We start from the raw sequence: 21,370 nt of genomic DNA on the forward strand, positions 1-21,370 counted from the left end.
ATAGCACTGCTGCATAAATTAAAAGGCCAGGATGTGTAACCATTCATGAATTCAGTGGAATAAAAGTGAATTTCTTGTAATTACATTTTATTTTTTAATAAAACTTCAATTTAAAATTTTAAAATTGTTTTTCCTATACAATCAATCTACAGTACCAATCATAATTTAGAGACAGATGTACAGTGAACGGCAGACACACATGAACACACACAGGCTTGTGGATACAGTGCACAGAAACACATTACATACAACTCTGATAAGATTTCAAAAACTATAAGCAGACATGCACAAACACGACTGAATCTGGTATACTTTTAAACTCACAAAGACATTGAAACACACATACATGTCCATAGTGCCACCACTGTGGACATTTCATTGCTTTAAGCCAGTAAACTAACGCAAGTACCGAAATATGACTTGTCAGATATTGTAGTAAATGACAAATGTAACAGTGTACAAATCTGACTTTGAACATGCAACATCCTGGTATCCAAAATCCATAGCGTGAGGCAACGTTTGGTCTGATAACATTAAATCAAATGGATATTTTTGGACTAATTATCCATCAGGTTGTTTGGTCTTCAAGTCAATAATCCAAAAAAAAAAAAAACAAACAAAAAAAACAAGATATAAAGACAACTTGGCACAGAATGAATCCTATTAAAGGCAAGACTGTTGGCATCCTGTATTTTGCTTTTTAACCTTTGACCACTATAGGGTCAACTTTCATAAAGTATCCATTAGGACAGTGTAACCATGGAAGCAGTGCATGCTCGGTAGCTTAAACGTGACCTGTTAGTGGTTTGGGAGTATTAATACAAGCAGGAAACATCAGCAGGAAAAAATGGATCTTTGCATGGCACAAGTTTTCATGTGCATGACTAAAGATATATTTGGCAAAAATGTGTATGCGCAGTCGTGCACAGAGGACTTTTCCATGGAATTTGAAAATGCAGCACCAGCACCATTGCTGTACCATTTTTTTTTTTCTTTTTGAATACAGGCCTTGCTAGTTCCTGTGCTGAATAAATGTCTGTCAATCTGTCCTACTTTTAATTACTTCAGATTTAACTAAATGATGCAAAATCTACAACAAAATCTGTTCCAAAACCTTGTAAGCTGCCTACCAAGACAGAGTCTTAAGGCATCACAGTCATGTTTTTTTCTCCAAAAGGTAGGCTTACTGCAATGACAAATGAAAAAATGAATCCAAAATGGCGGACGAGTGGATACAAATGTTCTGATGATTTTAAATAACCACATATATCATTCAATACTAAAATTTATTAGTAAAAACTAGTTAAATATAAGAAAAACTGACTATTTTGACCAATATTTGTGTGGACAAAGTATTTTTTGCAATTATTAGAGTACTGAGGTGTTAGCTTAGCAACATGCTAACATCAAACTATTAATTGTGAGCAGGGAGTTGCTTCCTATCTAAAGCACGACATCTAAAAGCTGGAATACACTACACTCTTTTCTAATCTGAAAAGGTTTCAAAAGTCAAGGCATCATAAACGTATTGACTTTGTAAACAGTCATTCTGAACAGAACAAACTCAGAAAGCAGAAACAGTTGCCTTGTTGCTAGGAATTGCATTACAAATGAAAACAATATGTGATTCTAAATAGGTTCTTGACTGATGTCAATGGTTATCTCATTGCATTTGCAACTGATGATTTTCATGATTTATTTTGGAGTTAAAATGTTCATGTTATACTTTGGTTGCTTTAGGAAGTTAATAAAATGTCTAAAATGGGCATATAATATCAAAATCGGTCGCAAGCCCCTTGATCTAATCAAATTGTAAATGTATCGCAGCATGTTTTGAGGTATCTGTAAATATCATAACGCTAGCTAAGAGAATCGATGTCAGTCTGAATCATGATGAAACGTCTAATTTACACCCCTATAGGTTGGTATACTGCAGTATTAAGGAAGCTGACTATTAAAGCAGTACAAAAGCAAGTTAACTCACTAGGTTTTGGAACAGAAGTAGAGAAACCAGCACAGACGTGTGTTGCTATGTCACAAAGAAGGCACCTATGTAACAGCAGAATACAATACAACAGTGCAAAATGACAGTGAATCACAGTGTTATTATGAGAGTGTTTGTCTATTAATCTGAAATTCGATCATTTGTTATTGTGCATGAGGGTGGTTTTGTTGAAAATATCTTTGCCTAAGGGGGAAACATGTGCCTTACAATGAGCGACCGAGATGAATACATCTCCGCTCTCAGAAAAACGCACAGATATCTAAAGACTCACAGTTTGATAGCAGAGCATAGTCACATATATGCATTCGTACACACACATTTAGACGCATGAACAAACAAAACACCCACCAAACACAGTAGTGTAACGAGATCTCTGCTGTTCTCTCTCTCCTGACATTCCTTTGTGTTATTTCAGTGATAGGACTTGCGCGGCGTACAATTTGAGATGGCTAGGAGCGGCACGTTTGCGCACATTCTGATCTGATCTGCAGATTTTTAGGAAAGGTAGTGTTCAGCCGAGGGTTTCCAAAAGGGTCCACTCTTCTGTGATTGGTCAGTCTATTTTCTGACATGGTGCATTGTGGGTATTCTGTGGTACTTGGTACAACTCTCCCTCAGTGGGTGTGGCTTGGTCAGATGTGCTCTTGGGTGTGTCATAGGCTGAGCTTGCTGATTGGCTGCTGTCTGTCCGAGCCACTAAACCACGGCCCCTGAATGGTAGAGTGCCTCCTGATAGGTGGTTAGCCCTGTCAATCATGATTGGCGTGGCGTATTCAGTGCCAGAAGCAGGAAGGGGCTCAGCGTAAGCATGGTAGTGTTCCGGGGGAATGGGTGCATCATACTCAGGGGCATCAGCCTCTTCAGGTTTAAACGTTGACCTTTGTCCGAGAGAGGCCATGGTACCGGTGACAAGCGGTTGGGCATATTCTACACAGATGGGAAAGGCAGAAAATAGACTGGTAAAGGGTTTGTTGGAGAACATAAATCTAAGTTTAACAGTTTGTTTGTATGTGTACCTGCAGGCTCCACTCGAGGTCTCTGGTGGTCCACTCGTGCCGTGGAACTGTAACGAACACAGTCGTCTCCATCCAGCTTAGAGGGCAACAACTGTTTCATACTCTTCCACCACACTAAAACACACATTCACACACATTTAATAATTCATGTAGGTGAAAACGCATAAGAGGAAACAAGTACAGTACAGACGCACCTGTGCGTTCCCAGTGTGGAAGGTCATAAGTCACCTCGGGGCTTTTTCTGTAGGTTTGAATGCAGATGGTGAACATATTATCTGAAACCAGTCATTTTTTAGGCCTACCCGCATCAAGTTAAAATTTTCATGAACAACAAATTTTTAAAATGAGGCTGAAATATTTTGGCTGGTGATTTTTTTTTACTATTCAATAATTTGAGATACCTAAACTTTTTTTTTTCTTTTTTTTACTGACCTGTTCTTCCATAGCCACGAACACACCATCACTAACACTGGGGTTGTCAGAACCACCACTAACACAGGGACCAACACTGCCACCAGCGCCACCTCTGTAACATTTACACAGCACATTAATTACATAGTATTAGAACAGTTCAAACCTTAGTGAGCTGCCTACCTACACAATGCTACGCATGCTCCTGACATAAAGGCTATTCAAATGTAAATGTTAAAGCTGATAACCAATATTTAAATATTAAAATGTATACTACTGTGTCTGAATAAATAAAAAATAAAACAACAAAATCAAATGTTTTAAATGCTGCAAGTGAATTTTGGCATCACAACATTATAATGTACAGCATGAAAAATATATTTATACAAATTGGGTACAAATGGAGATTTGTTAAAGATCACATTTAACAGTGTTATTAAGTTATTAGTGTTTAAAATATTAACTTCATGTTAATGTTAAATTGGGAAATAAGCATGCACAAAACTGATACTGAAAAATGAAAGTAAAAAAAAAAAAAAAAAAAAAAAAAATCACTAATATTGGCCTATAAACCATATTTTAATACTATAAACCTACCACTATCTAGGGTAGCACTGCTTGTGCACTTTGTGAATAAGGCAATACCAGAAAGCAATTCATAAATTTTCATGCAAGATGACATCGATTTAAGGATTGATATGTATGTAAATATTGTATTCAGTATTAAACCATATTGACAGATTGATTTAACTAATTAAAAATGTACCATTTCACCCAATTTTTGCATGTGGTTTCTATTTGTTAACTTAGCAACATGCTAAAATGAGACTATTGGAATCCACTGTAATGAGTGCACTTCATATGAGAAGCTCTTTTTGTGTGAAAAGTTTGTTTGCATCTTCAAATTAGTAATTTCTGAGGTTCCATTTCACTAAGAATGCTGCCTGAGGGGCAGTTCACATAGAACGCATTTTGCATTCCACTGTGCTGCTTTTCCATTGTTTTTCCATGTAAACATGCACTAGACGGACATGTTTAACAGCGTTCTATGGTGCTCAAGTTAAAAGTAGTTCAACGTTTAAAAAATGTGAACTTTTTTCATTTCACAGCCCTGAATCTTGCATTTTTAAATGAATGGCCCCTTATAGAAAGTAGATGCCATTGCCTATTATATATATATATATATATATATATATATATATATATATATATATATATATATATATATATATATATATATATATATATATATATATATATATATATATATGACCCACTCTGGCGAAATGAGTCGGAAGTCGCAACGTTCTATTTTAAGATATGGGCCGATTAAGATATTGGAAAAACAATGAAAAAATCGTCGTTGTGTTTTTTTTTAAGCTAATTTCAAAGAACAGACTTTCAAAAATAATCTCCCAAAGTTTCGTAGTCCAGATAATTGAGTAAAGGTATTTAAATGGCTATTAAATTTGACATGGTTTTTCTAAATTCACTGGAAATGAACTACTCATCTCCTCTCGTCCCCTGAAATGTCACTATCTCTACTCTCCAAATATGGTGTTACAAGTTGTATAGATATATAGATATATATATATATATATAGAGAGAGAGAGAGAAAGAGAGAGAGAGAGAGAGAGAGAGAGAGAGAGAAAGAGAGAGAGAGAGAAAGGCTGTTTTAGGGGAATGAAGAATGTTTTATACCATCATGAGAGTGTGGAGGCATGGTGGTGTTTCGGATGTTGGGCGTGTGTGTCGTCCTCTCCTGCAGGGGGGGGCACTGTGCTTTTTCTGCGAGGAGGAGGAGGGGCTGGATGGAAGGTTCTTGGCCTCGCTGACCAACAGAAAGAGATCCAATCATGTTTAGCATGGTTAATTGGCCAAATCGGAGACAGATTTCTCAGATTAGTCTCACCTGCATGCGGTTGGCAGCCCAGCAGCTCCATTTTAAGGGCAATCCTCTGGTGCCACTGGAAGGGGCATATTCTGATAAACCGTGCTTCAATTGGAGGAATAAAGTTGTTCCGCACTTCCTGGAAATAGTTGGTGTTGCCTTGGAAAATCTGTTTCAGAGACACAAGGACACGTCTTGGCAACAAAGAACATTTGGCCTCAGACCAAGGTCCATCTTATTTACGCCTAATCAATGCGCTTCTCGTTAAGGTCCCTGACAGTCGATGGACATTCATTATTAATGACCACAGAGTGCACTTTAATTTCAGGCTCCTTAAACCACAGGAATGTAAAACCCTTTTTCCTGGAAATATACAAACAGTGATGTCATTCTGCAGCAGTTACAATACGACCTCCTAATACCCCAAACACAAAGAAGAATGGACAACAAAACACATGCTCTCTTTCAAAACCTACTGAGCTGAATATGCAACTTATGCTGCCTTTTAAGATAGCTTTTTTTGGGCCAAATTCAATTGCAAAAAAAATTTATATAAAATATTATAAACAAATATAAAATATAATTTATTTTATATATATATATATATATATATATATATATAAAAAATAAACCTACAGTTAATTTAAAGGGTTAGTTCACCCAAAAATGAAAATTATGTCATTAATTACTCACCTTTGTGTCGTTCCACATCCATAAGACCTTCATTCATATTTGGAACACAAATAAAGATATGTTTAAGGAAATCTGAGAGGTTTCTGGTTGGACAGTTGGAGAGATACAATGCAACTCCCACTTACAGGGCCCAGAAAGGTAGGAAAGACATGAAGTCGCTTCATAAAATTGAGGTTAAACCACTGGAGTCACATGGCGTACTTTACTGATGTCTTTCCTACCTTTCTGGACCCTGAAAGTGGAAGCTGTGTTGGATCTCTATGAAGGAACAGAAAACTCTCGGATTTCATTAAAAATATCTTCATTTGTGTTCCGAAGATGAATGGTCTTATGGGTTTGGAATGACATGAGGGCGAGTAATTAATGACAGAATTTTCATTTTTGGGTGAACTAACCCTTTAATACTTAAAAGTAAGTGCAATTAAAAATGTTTCATTTTACCCGAAATTTGTATTTTTAGGTTTATTTGAGAACTACATCCTCTAGAGTACTAAGGTAATCCTCCATACCTTGTTTTTATCTGATCCCACTTCCTGATAGGGTTTCCACTGCTGTCCATCATGGCTATATAACACCTCATAGGACGAAACGTAAAACTGATATTCTGGGAGGGTGGAGCCAGTGGTCATAATACCTGAGAAGTAGATTCGACTGATTGATCAATCAAGACATGCAGTAGATGAAAACACACTGATCTTTTCTCTCTCATACACAAACTCTACCTGTTATTCTTTTCTCTTTCTTCAGGTCCACTTGAATCCATTCTTTTGTGTCACTGTTGGCTGCTGCCCACGGACGTCCCAGTGTTTTGAGGCGGGCCCCTGTGGGGCCCCAGACAGTGGGCTCCTTTCCGTGACCGCCCCATTCCCACTCCGACGAGGCTGTGATCTGAGAGTCGCTGACCACCCCCGACTCCAAACCCAAAGTGCCATAGCAACCTTACAGAGAGAGAAAATGAAAGTTTCTATTATTAGATATTCAAGGTATAGGTAATTTCTATAGAAGTGACAGGAATAAAGAACAAACTCCTTTATCAAATCTCTAAGTTATATAAACATTTTTTTAAAACTATTTTGGTTTCTGGAGGGTACTGCAAATCCAATAAATAGAGAAGGGAAAAGGTTTGATACATTACTGATTCACTCACCGCTAGTCGTGAAAGTAAAAAGGCTGGGGGATAGATTTCCACTGTAAGAGGGAGAAAGACACAGAGCTATCATTCTGTCTACCAATCAATCAATTTATTACACAGATTGACACAGAGCTATCAATCAATTTATTACACGGAGAGAAAAAAAAAAAAAAACTTAACCAAAGAGAGGGATAAAACTAAGTTTGCATTTCCAGAAGGAAATACCAGTGCTTGCAAGGCAGCAAAATGCTTTAGTAAGTTCAGGTTGTGGGCTTCGATTCGGTTTAAATGAAATGCTACATCAGAGATGTTTTGCACACAGCATGCATCTAGATTTGTACATGAGAATAAACACACAATGCTAGATTTTTGCAGTGTAGACGGCTATAGAGAGTTGCAAATAAATGCATCCAGTATGCAAATGTTAAGCTGTCACTTATGCTGTGTTCACGTCATGTTGGAATTACCATAATTACCAGATGACAATTTAAAGCAGTTCGGGTCCTCTGACTCAGAAAGTATTTGTTTCTATGGCAACAAACGATTCATAATGCCAAGATGGATCCATGTGCTCCTTTGATGTTTATGACAGTACTTCATCACTACATTAATTTACCTCTAGGCCTATATGCTCTTTCAAAATATTGAAAAACAAAAAAAGTGCAATATGACTATAGCTTTCATATAATCTTGTAAAATCATAAAATGCTTGCAATCAGACAAATTCTATAATTGTAAATAAAAAAAAAACAATGGATATATGAAAATATATGATGAAAAATTAAATATCTACATAAAATCTTAAAACTTAATATTTTCATATAATTGCATATGTTGTCTATTTATGTTCTAAGAAGACGGTCACTTGCAAGTGGATCAGCATATTTGGTGGTCCTTGGTATCAAAAAGTTTGAAAACCCCTGCATTAAGCAGTTCAACAGAATTGATTTGCAGAAAGAAGAAAAAAAACAAAGTTTAGAAAAATTTCAAAACTGCAATGCCTTGCAAGCCCGGTAATCAAATGAAATAGATTTTCCCATGAAGAAAGCAAGCAAGAATGCAAATGGGTTACTCACGGCACAGATGTCACATTGTTAGCCAGTGAGCTTTCGTAGTGTGGGATGCCTTTGCTGCTGACCACACTGATTTGCCCCCCCAGAGTGTTGGAGACCACACCCGCATGAATACCGGCCAGACAGAGTGGAGAAGACTGCAGAAAGAGACGGTGAAACATTAAGACAGCTGACACTGACTCACTCACCTAAAACCCACAAGCTGCGATTTGGCATGATGAGGTCACATCCTTGAAGCAGAACTGCAGTGGTATCATTTATGCCACTGTGATAAAGAATGATGGATGATTCATTAGAGGAACTTCTTCCAGAGTTTAGACTGAGTTACACACAGAGTTCTCACAAGACACATAGCAAAGTTTTGGGAGTGACAAATGCGTATACAATACTGTTCAAAGGTTTGGGGTCAGTATGATTATTTTTTGAAAGAAATTCATGCTTTTATTCAGCAAGAATGCATTAAAGTCATCAAAAGTGACAGTAAAGACATTTATAATGTTACATAAGATTTCCCATTTCAAATAAATGTGTATTTTTGACATTTTCATTCATCAAAGAATTCTGAAAGAAATGCATCACAGTTTCCACAAAAATATCAAGCAGCACAACTGTTTTCAACGTCGACAATAATAATGTTTCTTGGGCGGTAAAATTTGAAGTGATTTAAAATTAGAATGATTTCTGAAGGATCACGTGACACTAAAGACTGGGGTAATGGATTATATAAAAAATCTGTTTTTTTCCCATCCCATCATGAAAATCCAGCCTTGAACTGACCCTCATTTGTGAAGCAGTTCGGCTTAAAATGATTTGCGCAAATACATAACACTTTACAAACTTTTCAGCATAATTCCTTCATAAATTAAATTCAAGCATGGTGTCCTCAGTGACTCGTTATTTTTGAACAAGACCAGCAACACTTGTAGCATGTAATAAACAATCAGAAATAAACAAAAAACTGGAGCTAAAAGATCAAGACTTTAATTTGCTAACGCGTTTCGGCACACAGGCCTTAGTCAGGGCTAAAAGGTTACAGGTGTGGCTATCTCAGGCTATCTATGCTAATAGAGCAGATAGTCACCAGTCATGGGCGGGGTTTCCCCCTACTTTTTCGTAAGAGTAGGGGGAAATCTGGAACCATGTGTTTGGAGAGACCTTTTATGATTAATGGGATTATAAAAATAAAAAAAATTTTACCATTATAAGCTGGTTGTTTACACACACTGTGGACACACATCTGTGTTCAAACACCTTATAAAAGTGAATTTTGCATAATAGGTCCTTTAAATTATCTTTCTGTGTGTACAGAATATAACCTTAAACTCGGGGTTGCTGACATAGTGAAAACCATAGCAACATATGAGGTGTTATTCAACAACCTAACATTAGTGACCAGAAACATATTATTATCCTGTTCTTAGTAAACTACAGCTGACAGACATGTACCACTTAGTTTTTGCTCAATAAAGGAATAGTCAACCCAAAACTAAAAATTCGGACATTATTTACTCATCCTCATGTTGTTCTAAATGTTTATGACTTCACGGAACACAAATGTTCTAAAGAATGTTTCAACTGTTTTGTCCACAACGAATGTCAATTCGGTCCAAAAACAAGATTATATACAATAAAAATCAGTGGGGTCTAGACTTTTTCAAAACATCTTTTTTACACAGAAGAAAGTTAGTCAAACAAGTTTGGAATGACATGAGGGTGAATGACAGAATTTTAATTTCTTCTGTTTTTTTTCCTTCTACTCTCATCACTCAGTTCAGTTCTGCTACTTTGTAGATTTATTGAAAATTTGGTTGTCAACATGAATTTTTAGTGAATTCTGAAACCAAATATGTTTTGTGTCCATTAAAGAATCATGTCAGATGCAAGTTGGTATCGGGGTTAGGTTTCAATTGTGAATGTTGACTATACAGTGTTATTCTACATGCATTATGGAGACTATTGAAGAAGAATAGCATTAAAGCTTGCCAGAAAATACAACTCATTTAGCAGCTTATGAGTTGACAGGAAATGTACCACATTAACCATCTGCTGTGGCAGCACAAAAAGGATAAAATGCAAGTATCATTTACACACCTAATGTGCATCCTTCCCTCAATTTTGTTGAATTAGAGCTTTAAAAGCTTCATGTGTTTCTTAATTAGCTGCCTATGTGTCTAAAGAATGTACAAATTAATCAAATAAATAATCAAGACTGCACACTGTAATGCATGTGAAAGCAATAGAATCAGTCCTGTCAGAAAGAAAAACACTCCTAATAAACACTTTTAAACAATCTGATCCACAGATGCGTGTTTTACGTTTCACTTATATTCACAGTGACACTCGAATGCACATTATAGTGAAATCACGACAACTCATAAGCAGGAGGACTTAAAGCTCTCAGAAGAGAAATGACAACTGCATCTCTTTGCAGTGTGTACATGGCCAGAGCCACTTGCTGCCAGGCACTGGAATAATAGTAAAATTGCTAGTTTAAAAAGAGAAAAAAAAATGACAGTTCTGATTATACACACACACACACACAGTTGGGATTCCAAACCAATAAGAGACCACAAACACTAGACAAACTCTCAACACCCACACACACTAGGCAAACTCTCAACACCCACACACAACGACACCGCAAACATACACCACTTCCTCTGGGCAAAATAAAACACTGCTCTTGCCACAAAAAACACAGCACACACACAAGTTCACAAAGCGTCATATGGGCCCCACACTAATTCTGAGGGTGTATCTGAACTGAGAAACAAGACTGTTGTCAGCTGGTCTGCATTAGAAAACCATTCAGCCAAACCTGATCTAACATCTCCCCGGGAAACACGCTGTCATACACACATAAAAACATGCGCACATACATCCAAACACACAGACGTGCATACCAACACGCCCCTAAGAGACCAAGAGCTCTGAAAGTGACACACAGAATCATTTACAATGACGAAACTTCAAAAGAACGCCTGCTTCTCACTCTGTCTTTCCCTCAATCTCAACCATGTTCAAGCTTGAAACATGCTCTCAGAAGACAACTGCCTATTGTGTAAATTCACATGTGAAATCATCCAGTTTAAAGCAAGCAGAAAGCATTAAAGCAGTGATGAGGTCATCAGAAATGACCTAATATACAGCTAAGACAGTGTGTGGTCACCCTTAGCTTTTGCTTACCACCAACAATAATTTTGACTTAATTTGTAAAAACATTAACAGGCGGTGCACTTACAATGGAAGCATTGTAAATAAGCATTTAAAATATTAGTTTGCTTTGAAGTACAAACAAATAGTTAAACATTACACGATAGAATCGCTTATCTGTGCAATTGTGCAACCTCAAGAGCCTGAAAGACAATTTTCTGTAGCTACCAATGTTTTCAATGACCGACCTTTTCTAAAATGATGCAATTCACTGAAGAAAGAATTTTTAAATAATTTTACTACACATTACTTATGGAATGAATTTTTATTAACATTGCTGAAGAATGTAAAGAACTCGGATGGCACATTTCAAACATGGATCCAAAGAGAATATTTTACTTTGAAGAGCAATAGCTGAATCACCACAGTTAAAGAGGATAAACAAATCATATATTGCAGAAGCTAGAGAACCCTAAGAGATGTCTGGTTTGTCTGAGTCAGATATTTTCGGTGAACTCAATGACTCAGTCTGGTCGCAGTGGTTCTCAAATTGTTAGTTGTTTTCTGGACTTGGAATAAAGTGCACAAGTCAAATGGAGCACTTTTAAGATGCCTTTAGAGTGCTTTTACTTCACTTTTGAAGTTTGAAAGCTTTGACCCCCATTCAACGTTGAAATCTTCGACGCCCATTCAACGTAGCATAGTACACAGACACTTTCGAATGTTTGCCTTAATTTTGTACAAATTAGTTTGTCCACAAGGTGCCAACAGTGACCTGGCTGTGGTTTCACAATCAGAAAGAATAAAGGAGACAGAACAACAATAACAAACTACACATGACCGCAACAACAATTGACAGCCGCTTTGACAAAGCATGTGTGAGGGGAATTAAGAGATACACAGAACTCCCGTTTAAAAAAGGACATTTGCATCTGGCATTCTGGAGAGAAATAGCACAGACACTAGTTAAGATAAAACTTTCTAGCGTGCATGTGTCAAGCGTCTGTGTTTGTGCCCGCTATCAAATGCAGTACACTTTAAAGGTGCCCTCGAATGAAAAATTGAATTTATCTTGGCATAGTTAAATAACAAGAGTTCAGTACATGGAAATGACATACAGTGAGTCTTAAACTCCATTGTTTCCTCCTTCTTATATAAATCTCATTTGTTTAAAAGACCTCCGAAGAACAGGCGAATCTCAACATAACACCGACTGTTACGTAACAGTCGGGGTGTACGCCCCCAATATTTGCATATGCCAGCCGATGTTCCCAACATTATGAAAGGCATTAGACAAGGGCAGCCAGTATTAACGTCTGGATCTGCACAGCCAAATCATCAGACTAGGTAAGCAAACAAGAACAATAGCGAAAAATGGCAGATGGAGCAATAATAACTGACATGACCCATGATAACATGATATTTTTAGTGATATTTGTAAATTGTGTTTCTAAATGTTTCGTTAGCACGTTGCTAATGTACTGTTAAATGTGGTTAAAGTTACCATCGGTTATTACTGCATTCACGGAGACAAGAGAGCCGTCGCTATTTTCATTATTAAACACTTGCAGTCTGTATAATTCAAACACAACTTCATTCTTTATAAATCTCTCCAACAGTGTAGCATTAGCTGTTAGCCATGGAGCACAGCCTCAAACTCATTCAGAATCAAATGTAAACAATATAACAGTATACAATACTCACATAATCTGACGCATACATGCCGCATGCATGACGAACACTTTGTAAAGATCCATTTGAGGGTTATATTAGCTGTGTAAACTTTATTTAGGCACTGTTTAAGGCAAGCGCGAGCTCCGTGGGCGGGGAGTGTCAGCATTTAAAGGGGCCGCACAGCATAAATCGGCTCATATTTAATGATGCCCCAAAACAGGCAGTTAAAAAAATTTATTTAAAAAAAAATCTATGGGGTATTTTGAGCTGAAACTTCACAGACACATTCAGGGGACACCTTAGACTTATATTACATCTTGTAAAAAAAGTTCGATGGCACCTTTAAAACTTTATATCACACAATTCTTAAAAAAAAAAGAAACAAATGTCAGAATTCTGATATAAAAAGTTGCAAAAGTTGCAAAAAGCAATGACCTTTTTTATTTTTTATTCAGTGGCGGAAACAAGCTTCCATAGTACGCTCAATATTATTTTCACAGTCAAAAAAAAACAAAGAAAAAACAACAACAACAGAACAACCACTCAGCCAGGATTACAACAACAATATATTAAACAGTAAAGTAAGGGGATAAGACACAACTCTAGTTTAAAAGAGTACAAAAAATATATATTTTTATCACTTATAACTTCTGGAGAGAAATAGCGCAAACACTGGACGAGGATGAATCCTTCTACTTGTGCGCATGTGTTGACCACATGTGTTCGCGCACACTTTCAAATGGAGTATACATTAAAAGGCTGCGCATTCAGGTGTATGCATATGCTAATGGTCATGTTAAAACTGAAGTATACTTTGTGCTTAACGCATTAGTAAAAATGTCTCCTTTTAGACTAGTATGACTTTTTTTTAAAGTCATACAAGTTTTGAATAACATGAGTGAATAATGACAAAATTTTAATTTGTGCCTGAACTAATCCTTTAATCTAACATCCACTCAATAGTGGCATACTCACATCTCTGTATCCGTGTGGTATGGTTCCCGAAACCTCTCCAAAATCAGTCAGGCATCCAGCAGGACAGAATTTACTGCAAATGCAGGGCGGGAAAATGAGACACACATTCGCAAGAACGCGCACACACACGCACACACAGACAGCTATAAACGTGGGTACCTGAACTCCGCTTCACTGAAGTGCTCTCCTTTCTCCAGACAGGTGATGAGGTCTGAAGGATGAGAGAAGAGAGACGCATTTTATAAAGCAGCATATTAGATGGTTGCCATGGTGGCACGATTGATTAATGTCATCCTTCCACACAAAGAAAATACGCAGCCATTTATGTGTGTGCTTGTTATGTGCGCACTGGCCATTCAGTAAGTGGTGTAACAGATTGGTGTATTGGGTTTCATACTTGTGGATGAAAGCCTCTATCTGAATGAACAGATCAATATCAACTAGATTTACATCCGTTACTTTTTCCGAAGAAAATATGAGTGGTGCAAAACGCCCAGCCACAATTGTTAGAGTGTGTATGACTGTGTGTGCGCATCTAAGGTTCAAGGTATTTTGTGGTGTTATTGTACCCATTACTCATACCCACAGCATAGATTCATCTGTCTCTTTCCTGACTCATGGGAAATATGATCTCTCTCTCTTGTGCACGTGCACACACACACACACACACACACAGTGACTCAGTACTGGGGTAAACAGGTGTAGCTCCCACATGGCAGCGTGAATCCCTGACCTCAGACAGCCCGAGAGGTCAAAGTGCAAATGTCATTGTTAAAACACATCAAACACAAAAGTGCACAGCTGTGATTCTAAAGATTTGAAGGCTGAGGATGTACCATGCTATAAAGAGCACCTTCACAAATGCGCTTACGCTGCAGTTTCAACAATCACAAACTGAAACTTTCCTGAAGCATTGGACATTATTACAAAAATAACTAGCATAAAGGTATGCGTGACGTAAACAGCTATAATCTTTTAAAGATCAAAGTATAGGCCTACTACTGTTTTTATGTATATGTTAGGGTATGTGTACAGTGCATGTGACAAATTATTGTTAGCATGTTAGATTTTTCTCACATATATGCCTTGAATTTTTACAATAGACCTGGCATACTGTTTCACCATCAAAAAAGAAACAGAGGAGACAGAACAACAAAAAACAATTGGAAATGGACTCAGAAAACTATTGCTCAGACTATGAATTATGCATTTCGATGACAACATTATTAACACCAAAATGAATCGATGTAATTTGAGTAATCAATAGACAAAACCACAACACAACAAGGAAGAGTTCCACAAGGACGCGAACGCTTCTTACAATCTCAAGTCGGAATCACATACAGTAATTGTGGTAATTTCGACATGGTGTGATCGCACCTTTATATATGCTGTATGCTTACGCTAAGCATTCGCATCAAAGCTGTATATCTTTGGGCTTCTCTAAGTACTAAACTTCGACATCAATATTGAACATACACACTGTTTATGCTACAGACATGGATGCTATTCTTCTTCTATTTATTATAACTGCTATTAATGATTCCAGAAATTGAATTTTGAGACAATCACACATGGTTTTTACTTTAAAGCTGCTTCGAAGCAATTTGTTTTGTATAAAATACTACATAAATACCCTTAACTTGACTTTCTAACTTATGTTTTCACCTGATGTAAAGAGGAAAAATCCTAAAGACATTAAAGGAGGAACCCGAGCCAAAACTAGGGACAAGAGTATGATAGAAACTCAGGAGTTGGCCATTTTGCACAAGAAAGTGTTCACATTTGTAAGAAAGTGGAAAAAAAAAAAAAAAATCTAGTTTCTTGGATGCATTTCTAACTCTGAGACATCTTTGTACAGTATGACATAAGAACCAATGGCCATTACATCATTTCCTCTCATTTTGAATGACTTTAAATTATTGCCTCATCTGTTAAATTAACTGCCTGCCATTCATAAGCTCTCAGGACGCACCCTGGAACCAGGAAAAACCCTAACACCCTGAGAGTCAGAAACATATTCCTGAAATAATCAGTTTCGCATGATGTCCCTCACTCTCATCTGGACAAACACACACACAGTTTCCATAGCAGCTCCTTTGTGACATCCAAGCCTACTTCAACACTAATTCATACAATAAGCTTTCACACATACAGGACAATAAATACACTACTGTATAAAAGTTGCTTTTTTAAAAAGAATTTAATTTGTATTCAGCAAGGATGCATTAAATTGACAGAAAAGACATTTATGATGTTACAAAAAAAAAAAAAAATGCTGTTCTTTTGAACTTCCTATTCATCAAAGAATCCTGAAAAAATGTGACACTGTTTCCGCAAAAATATTAAGCAGCACAACCATTTTTCAACATTGATGATAATAAGAAATGCTTCTCGAACATCAAACCAGCATATCAGAATTATTTCTGAAGGATCATGTGACACTAAAGACAAGTACCAGAATAGAAAGGCAATAATTCTAATCTTATTCTAAAATATTTTGCCAACACATTTTGCACCTAAAAGAGTAAGCACTCCAAATATCTTCCCCCAATTACAACAGCACCATAAACTGCAGTGTATGTTGCTGTCAGTTGCAAGCAATATTGACTGACTTTTTTATTGAAAGACAGATGTAGTTTATTCAGTAAACCACTGTTTAATAAAAAACAGTTGCCCTGCTGTACTGAAAACATACCAAACCGAGATATGTACCGAACCATCATTTTTGTGTACCTTTCTACCCCAGTACATGGTCTGCATATGCACAAGCTTTAAAAGAGGTGAAGACTATCAATAAATGTATCCAGATTAGTTACCTGTGTGCTGACTACTGGTGTATGAGAGGAAGAGGCCATGGCCGTTGTTCTGTGGTCCACTCATGAACTGCACGGTGACCTGATGCCCTTTTGACTTTATAACAGCGTCTCTCCATTCTCTCCCTCCACAAAACTTCACTGCAGAGAGAGAAATGAGAATAATTCTCAATTTCCATTTACTTAATATTCTGTACATTAGTGGGCAGTTTTGTTTCCATTACCAAGACCCTGTTTACACCTGTTTTTAAAGTCAACAGGAAATGAATATTGCAAACATCTTTTCTTCCATATTCTGATGTATATTAGAAAGAAACGGCTCCTTGAACAAGAAAATATGTAGGGCAGGACTTGATTTTGTCAGTTGGGAATCGACTGGATTGTTGTTGTTTGATAATTGATGCGATCTCGTTAGTGAGAGTTTATGAGGGCACATAAATTTCGAAATATAAGGATCTGCACGGATAAATCATTATTAACAAACAATGCAGTATTCCATTAAAAAGATAATAGTCATCAATTTTGATTTCATACTGACTTTAACATCAGTTTCTGGCAATTTTCTGGCAACAAATGTTATAATTAACAGGTGTAAACAGGACCATGGATCACAAAAGTTTTGAAAAGACCAAGTTACTTTCTCTTTCCAAAATGGGACTGAGGACCTGTAAAAAAAAACAAAAAAAACAACAAATGCACATCAAGTCCATAAGTGTTTCTCACCAATTTCTGTTCGTCCTGGTCCGATGCCATTATAAAGTCGCAGGTAAGACACCTGGCAGTTGTTTGTATCGATATCAAGATCCGCAATGCGCACAAGGACTGTGTATCCGGCGGTCACGCTTATTTCCCACTCACACACAGAGTGTGAGGGATAGGACTGAGGGTACCCCAATGACGCCAGGCTCCCACTGCCCACACCCAACACTGTGTGTCCACAGCCGTCCCCTGAAAAACATCCAGAAACGGTCAAGCACTCTGCAGAGCTCAGATTCAAAGGTACTTTGATATATACATCATGCATTAGATCTTAAAATGGTATTCCAAGGTAATTCCAAAAATACCATGGTATATCAATGGTACATACAGTATACATAGCATGAAACTCTTCATTAGTGTTTTGGGAATTATCTAATCTGGATGAGGTAAAATCAACATAATTTGATGATATTTGCATGCTCCATTAATGTTTGACAAAAAGAAAGTACCATAATTTGGTCTTAATTAAGAACAGATTTTTTTCACTTAAACTTCATTCGGTGAAATGTTTTGCTTGGAAATTGTGCAAAAGAACTCCTTGTTGAATCTTTATAGGAGAGAAAGAGAGAGACAGAGAGATGAGATCGCATTGCACTGCAGCTGCTTGCGCTGCCTGTCACGCGTTTACACACCGAATGAAACTCAGCTTGCGCTGTTGTTACGTAATCCTTGCTGGACAATATTCAGACCCCCGGAGCAAAAACAACAGGCCCCTCCACACACACACACACACACACCTACACCTCTAGTCTCAGTGTCTCCCTTAGCTTCACTCCACCCACACAAACCTTACATTTCCAAAGTTTTATGCACAGAACGTACTGTCAGCTATTTCAGATAACAGTCGGTATGAGAAACTGGGGCTAGCTGTCACATGTTTCACTGAAAATTTCTTATTAATACTTTTATTCAGCAAGAATGCATTAAATTGATCAAAGTGACATTAAATACATTTAAAATGTAAAGAAAAATATCTATTTCTTTTAAAAGACCTATTCATCGTAGAATCCTGAAAATAACATATCACAGTTTCCTCAAAAATATTAAGCAGCAGAACTGTTTTGTTATTGATAGCAATAAAAAAAATGCTTCTTGAGCAACAAATCAGCATATTAGAATGATTTCTGAAGGATCAAGTGACACTGAAGACTATACTGTCAGCTCTTTCAGAAAACAGTCTGTATTGGGCTTGTTGTCACAAGTTTCACTGAACATTAGAGTAGGTTTATAATTGAAACACAGTTTCTGCAGAAACATATCTGAAAGTCTTCACAATGAAAAAGGCATTGAACATTACCGCCGTTATTGACAAGGAAAACTGACGGTTCATTTAACAATCTTTGACCTTTTGTGACAACATATAACAATATTAATGGCTTTTTTTTTATTTGTTTGAAGAATAAAAAATGGTTTAGAACTAGGAACAGCCATGACAGATCATGTGATATCAAGATGGTGGCATCCATGAGGGGGCAATTCGCTCCATGTAGAATCAAACATCTTTTTCTAGAGGACTGATATATCTGTAGTCTTCAACTTGTGTGAGCGTGCATATTTTTATGATATTGCGTAAAAGTGCTGTTCTTGTATGTGTAACACTTCTTGGAAAAACTTACCGGGTTAACATCAGATTACCTGAGAAGGAGTAATGCTGCCTTCACATGCTACCGGAAATTTGATAATTCCCACTTCTGAAGTCGTGATTATGAGCTCATCGCATTCAAGTTTCGAAATGGGAGGGCGTTCATGTGCAATTTTTACCTAGGAAACTCGTATTTACGAGAATTCCGAGAGCATGTGAAGGCAGCATTAAAGGGATAGTTCAGCCAAAAATGAAAATTATGCAATGATTTACTCACCCTTAAGCCATCCTAGGTGAATATGACTCTCTTCTTTCAGACGAAAACAATCAGAGATTTATTTAAAAATATCCTTAGTCCTCCAAGCTTTATAATGGTTGTGAATGGCAGCCCAAATTTTGAGGACAAAATGCATCCATCCATAAAAAAAATGAACCCATATAACTCCAGGGGGTTAATAAAGGCCTTCTGAAGTGAATCGATGCATTTGTGTAAGACGTATATCCTTATTTAAAACTTTATATGCCATATAAAGCTCTACAATATAACATATAATGCGTAATATGTTATGCAAGTTAATGCTTTTGGACGTACGTCGAATGCGTACGGCTGATGCGCCGGAAGCTCATTATTTTACTTTATAAAATTTTAAATAAGGATATACGTCTTACACAAACGCATCGATTCACTTCAGAAGGCCTTTATTAACCCCCTGGAGTCATATGGGTTCATTTTTTATGGATGGATGCATTTTGTCCTCAAAATTTGGGCTGCCATTCACAACCATTATAAAGCTTGGAGGACTAAGGATATTTTGAAATATATCTCCGATTGTGTTTGTCGGAAAGAAGAGAGTCATATTCACCTAGGATGGCTTGAGGGTGAGTAAATCATGGGATAATTTTCATTTTTAGGTGAACTATCCCTTTAAAAGCTGCTAGTTAGTCTGATTAAATGCAGCATCTTGACACTGGACAGCACATGAACTCACTACATATTTGGGAAAGCAGTGGGGGCAGCGCGCGGCCCATGTCAGGCGTTGCGTCATCACGCTCTTCTGTTGCTCCAGCTGTAGCACAGCAACAATGTGAGAATGCAAGAATGCACGCGCACTTATACTTATTTAGCTGCTGAGGTGTTTACCAACTGAATTTATTACAGGTTCAGCCCTGCTAGTTAAATGTCTTGGTTAGTTACTGGTGTGGATAAGTGTCTTGATCGAACATACAACTGTGACTGTTCAAGAACCGAGCCTGGGTTTGAACCTACACTCTTTCAGATACCACTAGTTTCAGTTACCACTGCACCACACCACACCGAGAGTTTGTTTTGAAACCGCAATCAGTCCCAAACCCAGAGGTGGTGAAGCCGTTTACGAGAAGTTTACCAACTCATAAAAAACTTTAACCCCCTCGGAAGATCACGTACCCTTCTGCGCCCGCGAGCTTCTGGCACCGAGGAGTACGATGAAGACGATCAGGATGAAGACCGCAGCCCCTCCGGTCCCTCTGCCCACCATTACCGACGCGTCCATCCCAGCAGCCTGCAGTCCGAATGCATAATGCAAAAGTGTCCTGATCCAGCCGCGCGCGCGTCACAGTCCTGATAAGTGCGCGCGGGTGACTGTGTGTGTTTTGTATCAGGATGGTTTTATAGACGCTTCCTGAACTCTTGAGCGGCGCACAGTTAGAACAAACACGGGCTCTTCATCCCCCGATCTAATACACGACTTCCTCAACTTCCGCTCCTCCCACCACACAGCGGCCCCTAGATGGGAATTCTGTGGTATTCCATACATTGTTGTGGATATAAGGAGTGATCAGTGGTTTGTTTTTGTTTTACTGAAATATACACTCGGAACAAAATGTCAAAGTTATTCGGGAAAAAAACACAAGTAAAAGTAAATTATTAATATTTTTATTATTAATAATATGATAGCTGACATTTTATATGAAGACTTTAAAAGCTGTGTGTAAATTGATATTTTAATTTTTAAAATTGTTTAAATAATAATAATAATGATCATAATAATTATAACTTGTAACAAATTGTTATTATTATTATGTGTTTAATAATAAGATATCAGACATTTTATATAAAGACTTTTAAATGTCATAAATGAACATTTATATTGTTAGGCTACTTAATTTTTTTACTACTACTACTACTAATAATAATAATGACAACAATAA

General features: G+C 37.2%; 1 protein-coding gene across 1 annotated transcript; it reads right to left on the reverse strand.

The window, feature by feature from the left end:
- Nucleotides 1–70: 70 nt before the first annotated feature.
- On the reverse strand, nucleotides 71–20,959 carry dcbld2 (discoidin, CUB and LCCL domain containing 2). Its single transcript, XM_048193745.1, is given in 16 exon segments — nucleotides 71–2,932; nucleotides 3,022–3,135; nucleotides 3,216–3,262; nucleotides 3,454–3,547; nucleotides 5,134–5,206; nucleotides 5,208–5,263; nucleotides 5,345–5,492; nucleotides 6,526–6,650; nucleotides 6,739–6,954; nucleotides 7,164–7,204; nucleotides 8,225–8,358; nucleotides 14,024–14,096; nucleotides 14,183–14,234; nucleotides 16,843–16,980; nucleotides 17,563–17,787; nucleotides 20,607–20,959. Coding segments are annotated over 16 exon segments (2,016 nt in total). The 5' UTR covers nucleotides 20,713–20,959; the 3' UTR covers nucleotides 71–2,558.
- Between the last annotated feature and the right edge of the window lie 411 nt (nucleotides 20,960–21,370).

This window comes from Megalobrama amblycephala, linkage group LG6, assembly GCF_018812025.1.
Source record: "Megalobrama amblycephala isolate DHTTF-2021 linkage group LG6, ASM1881202v1, whole genome shotgun sequence".
NCBI lineage: Eukaryota > Metazoa > Chordata > Actinopteri > Cypriniformes > Xenocyprididae > Megalobrama > Megalobrama amblycephala.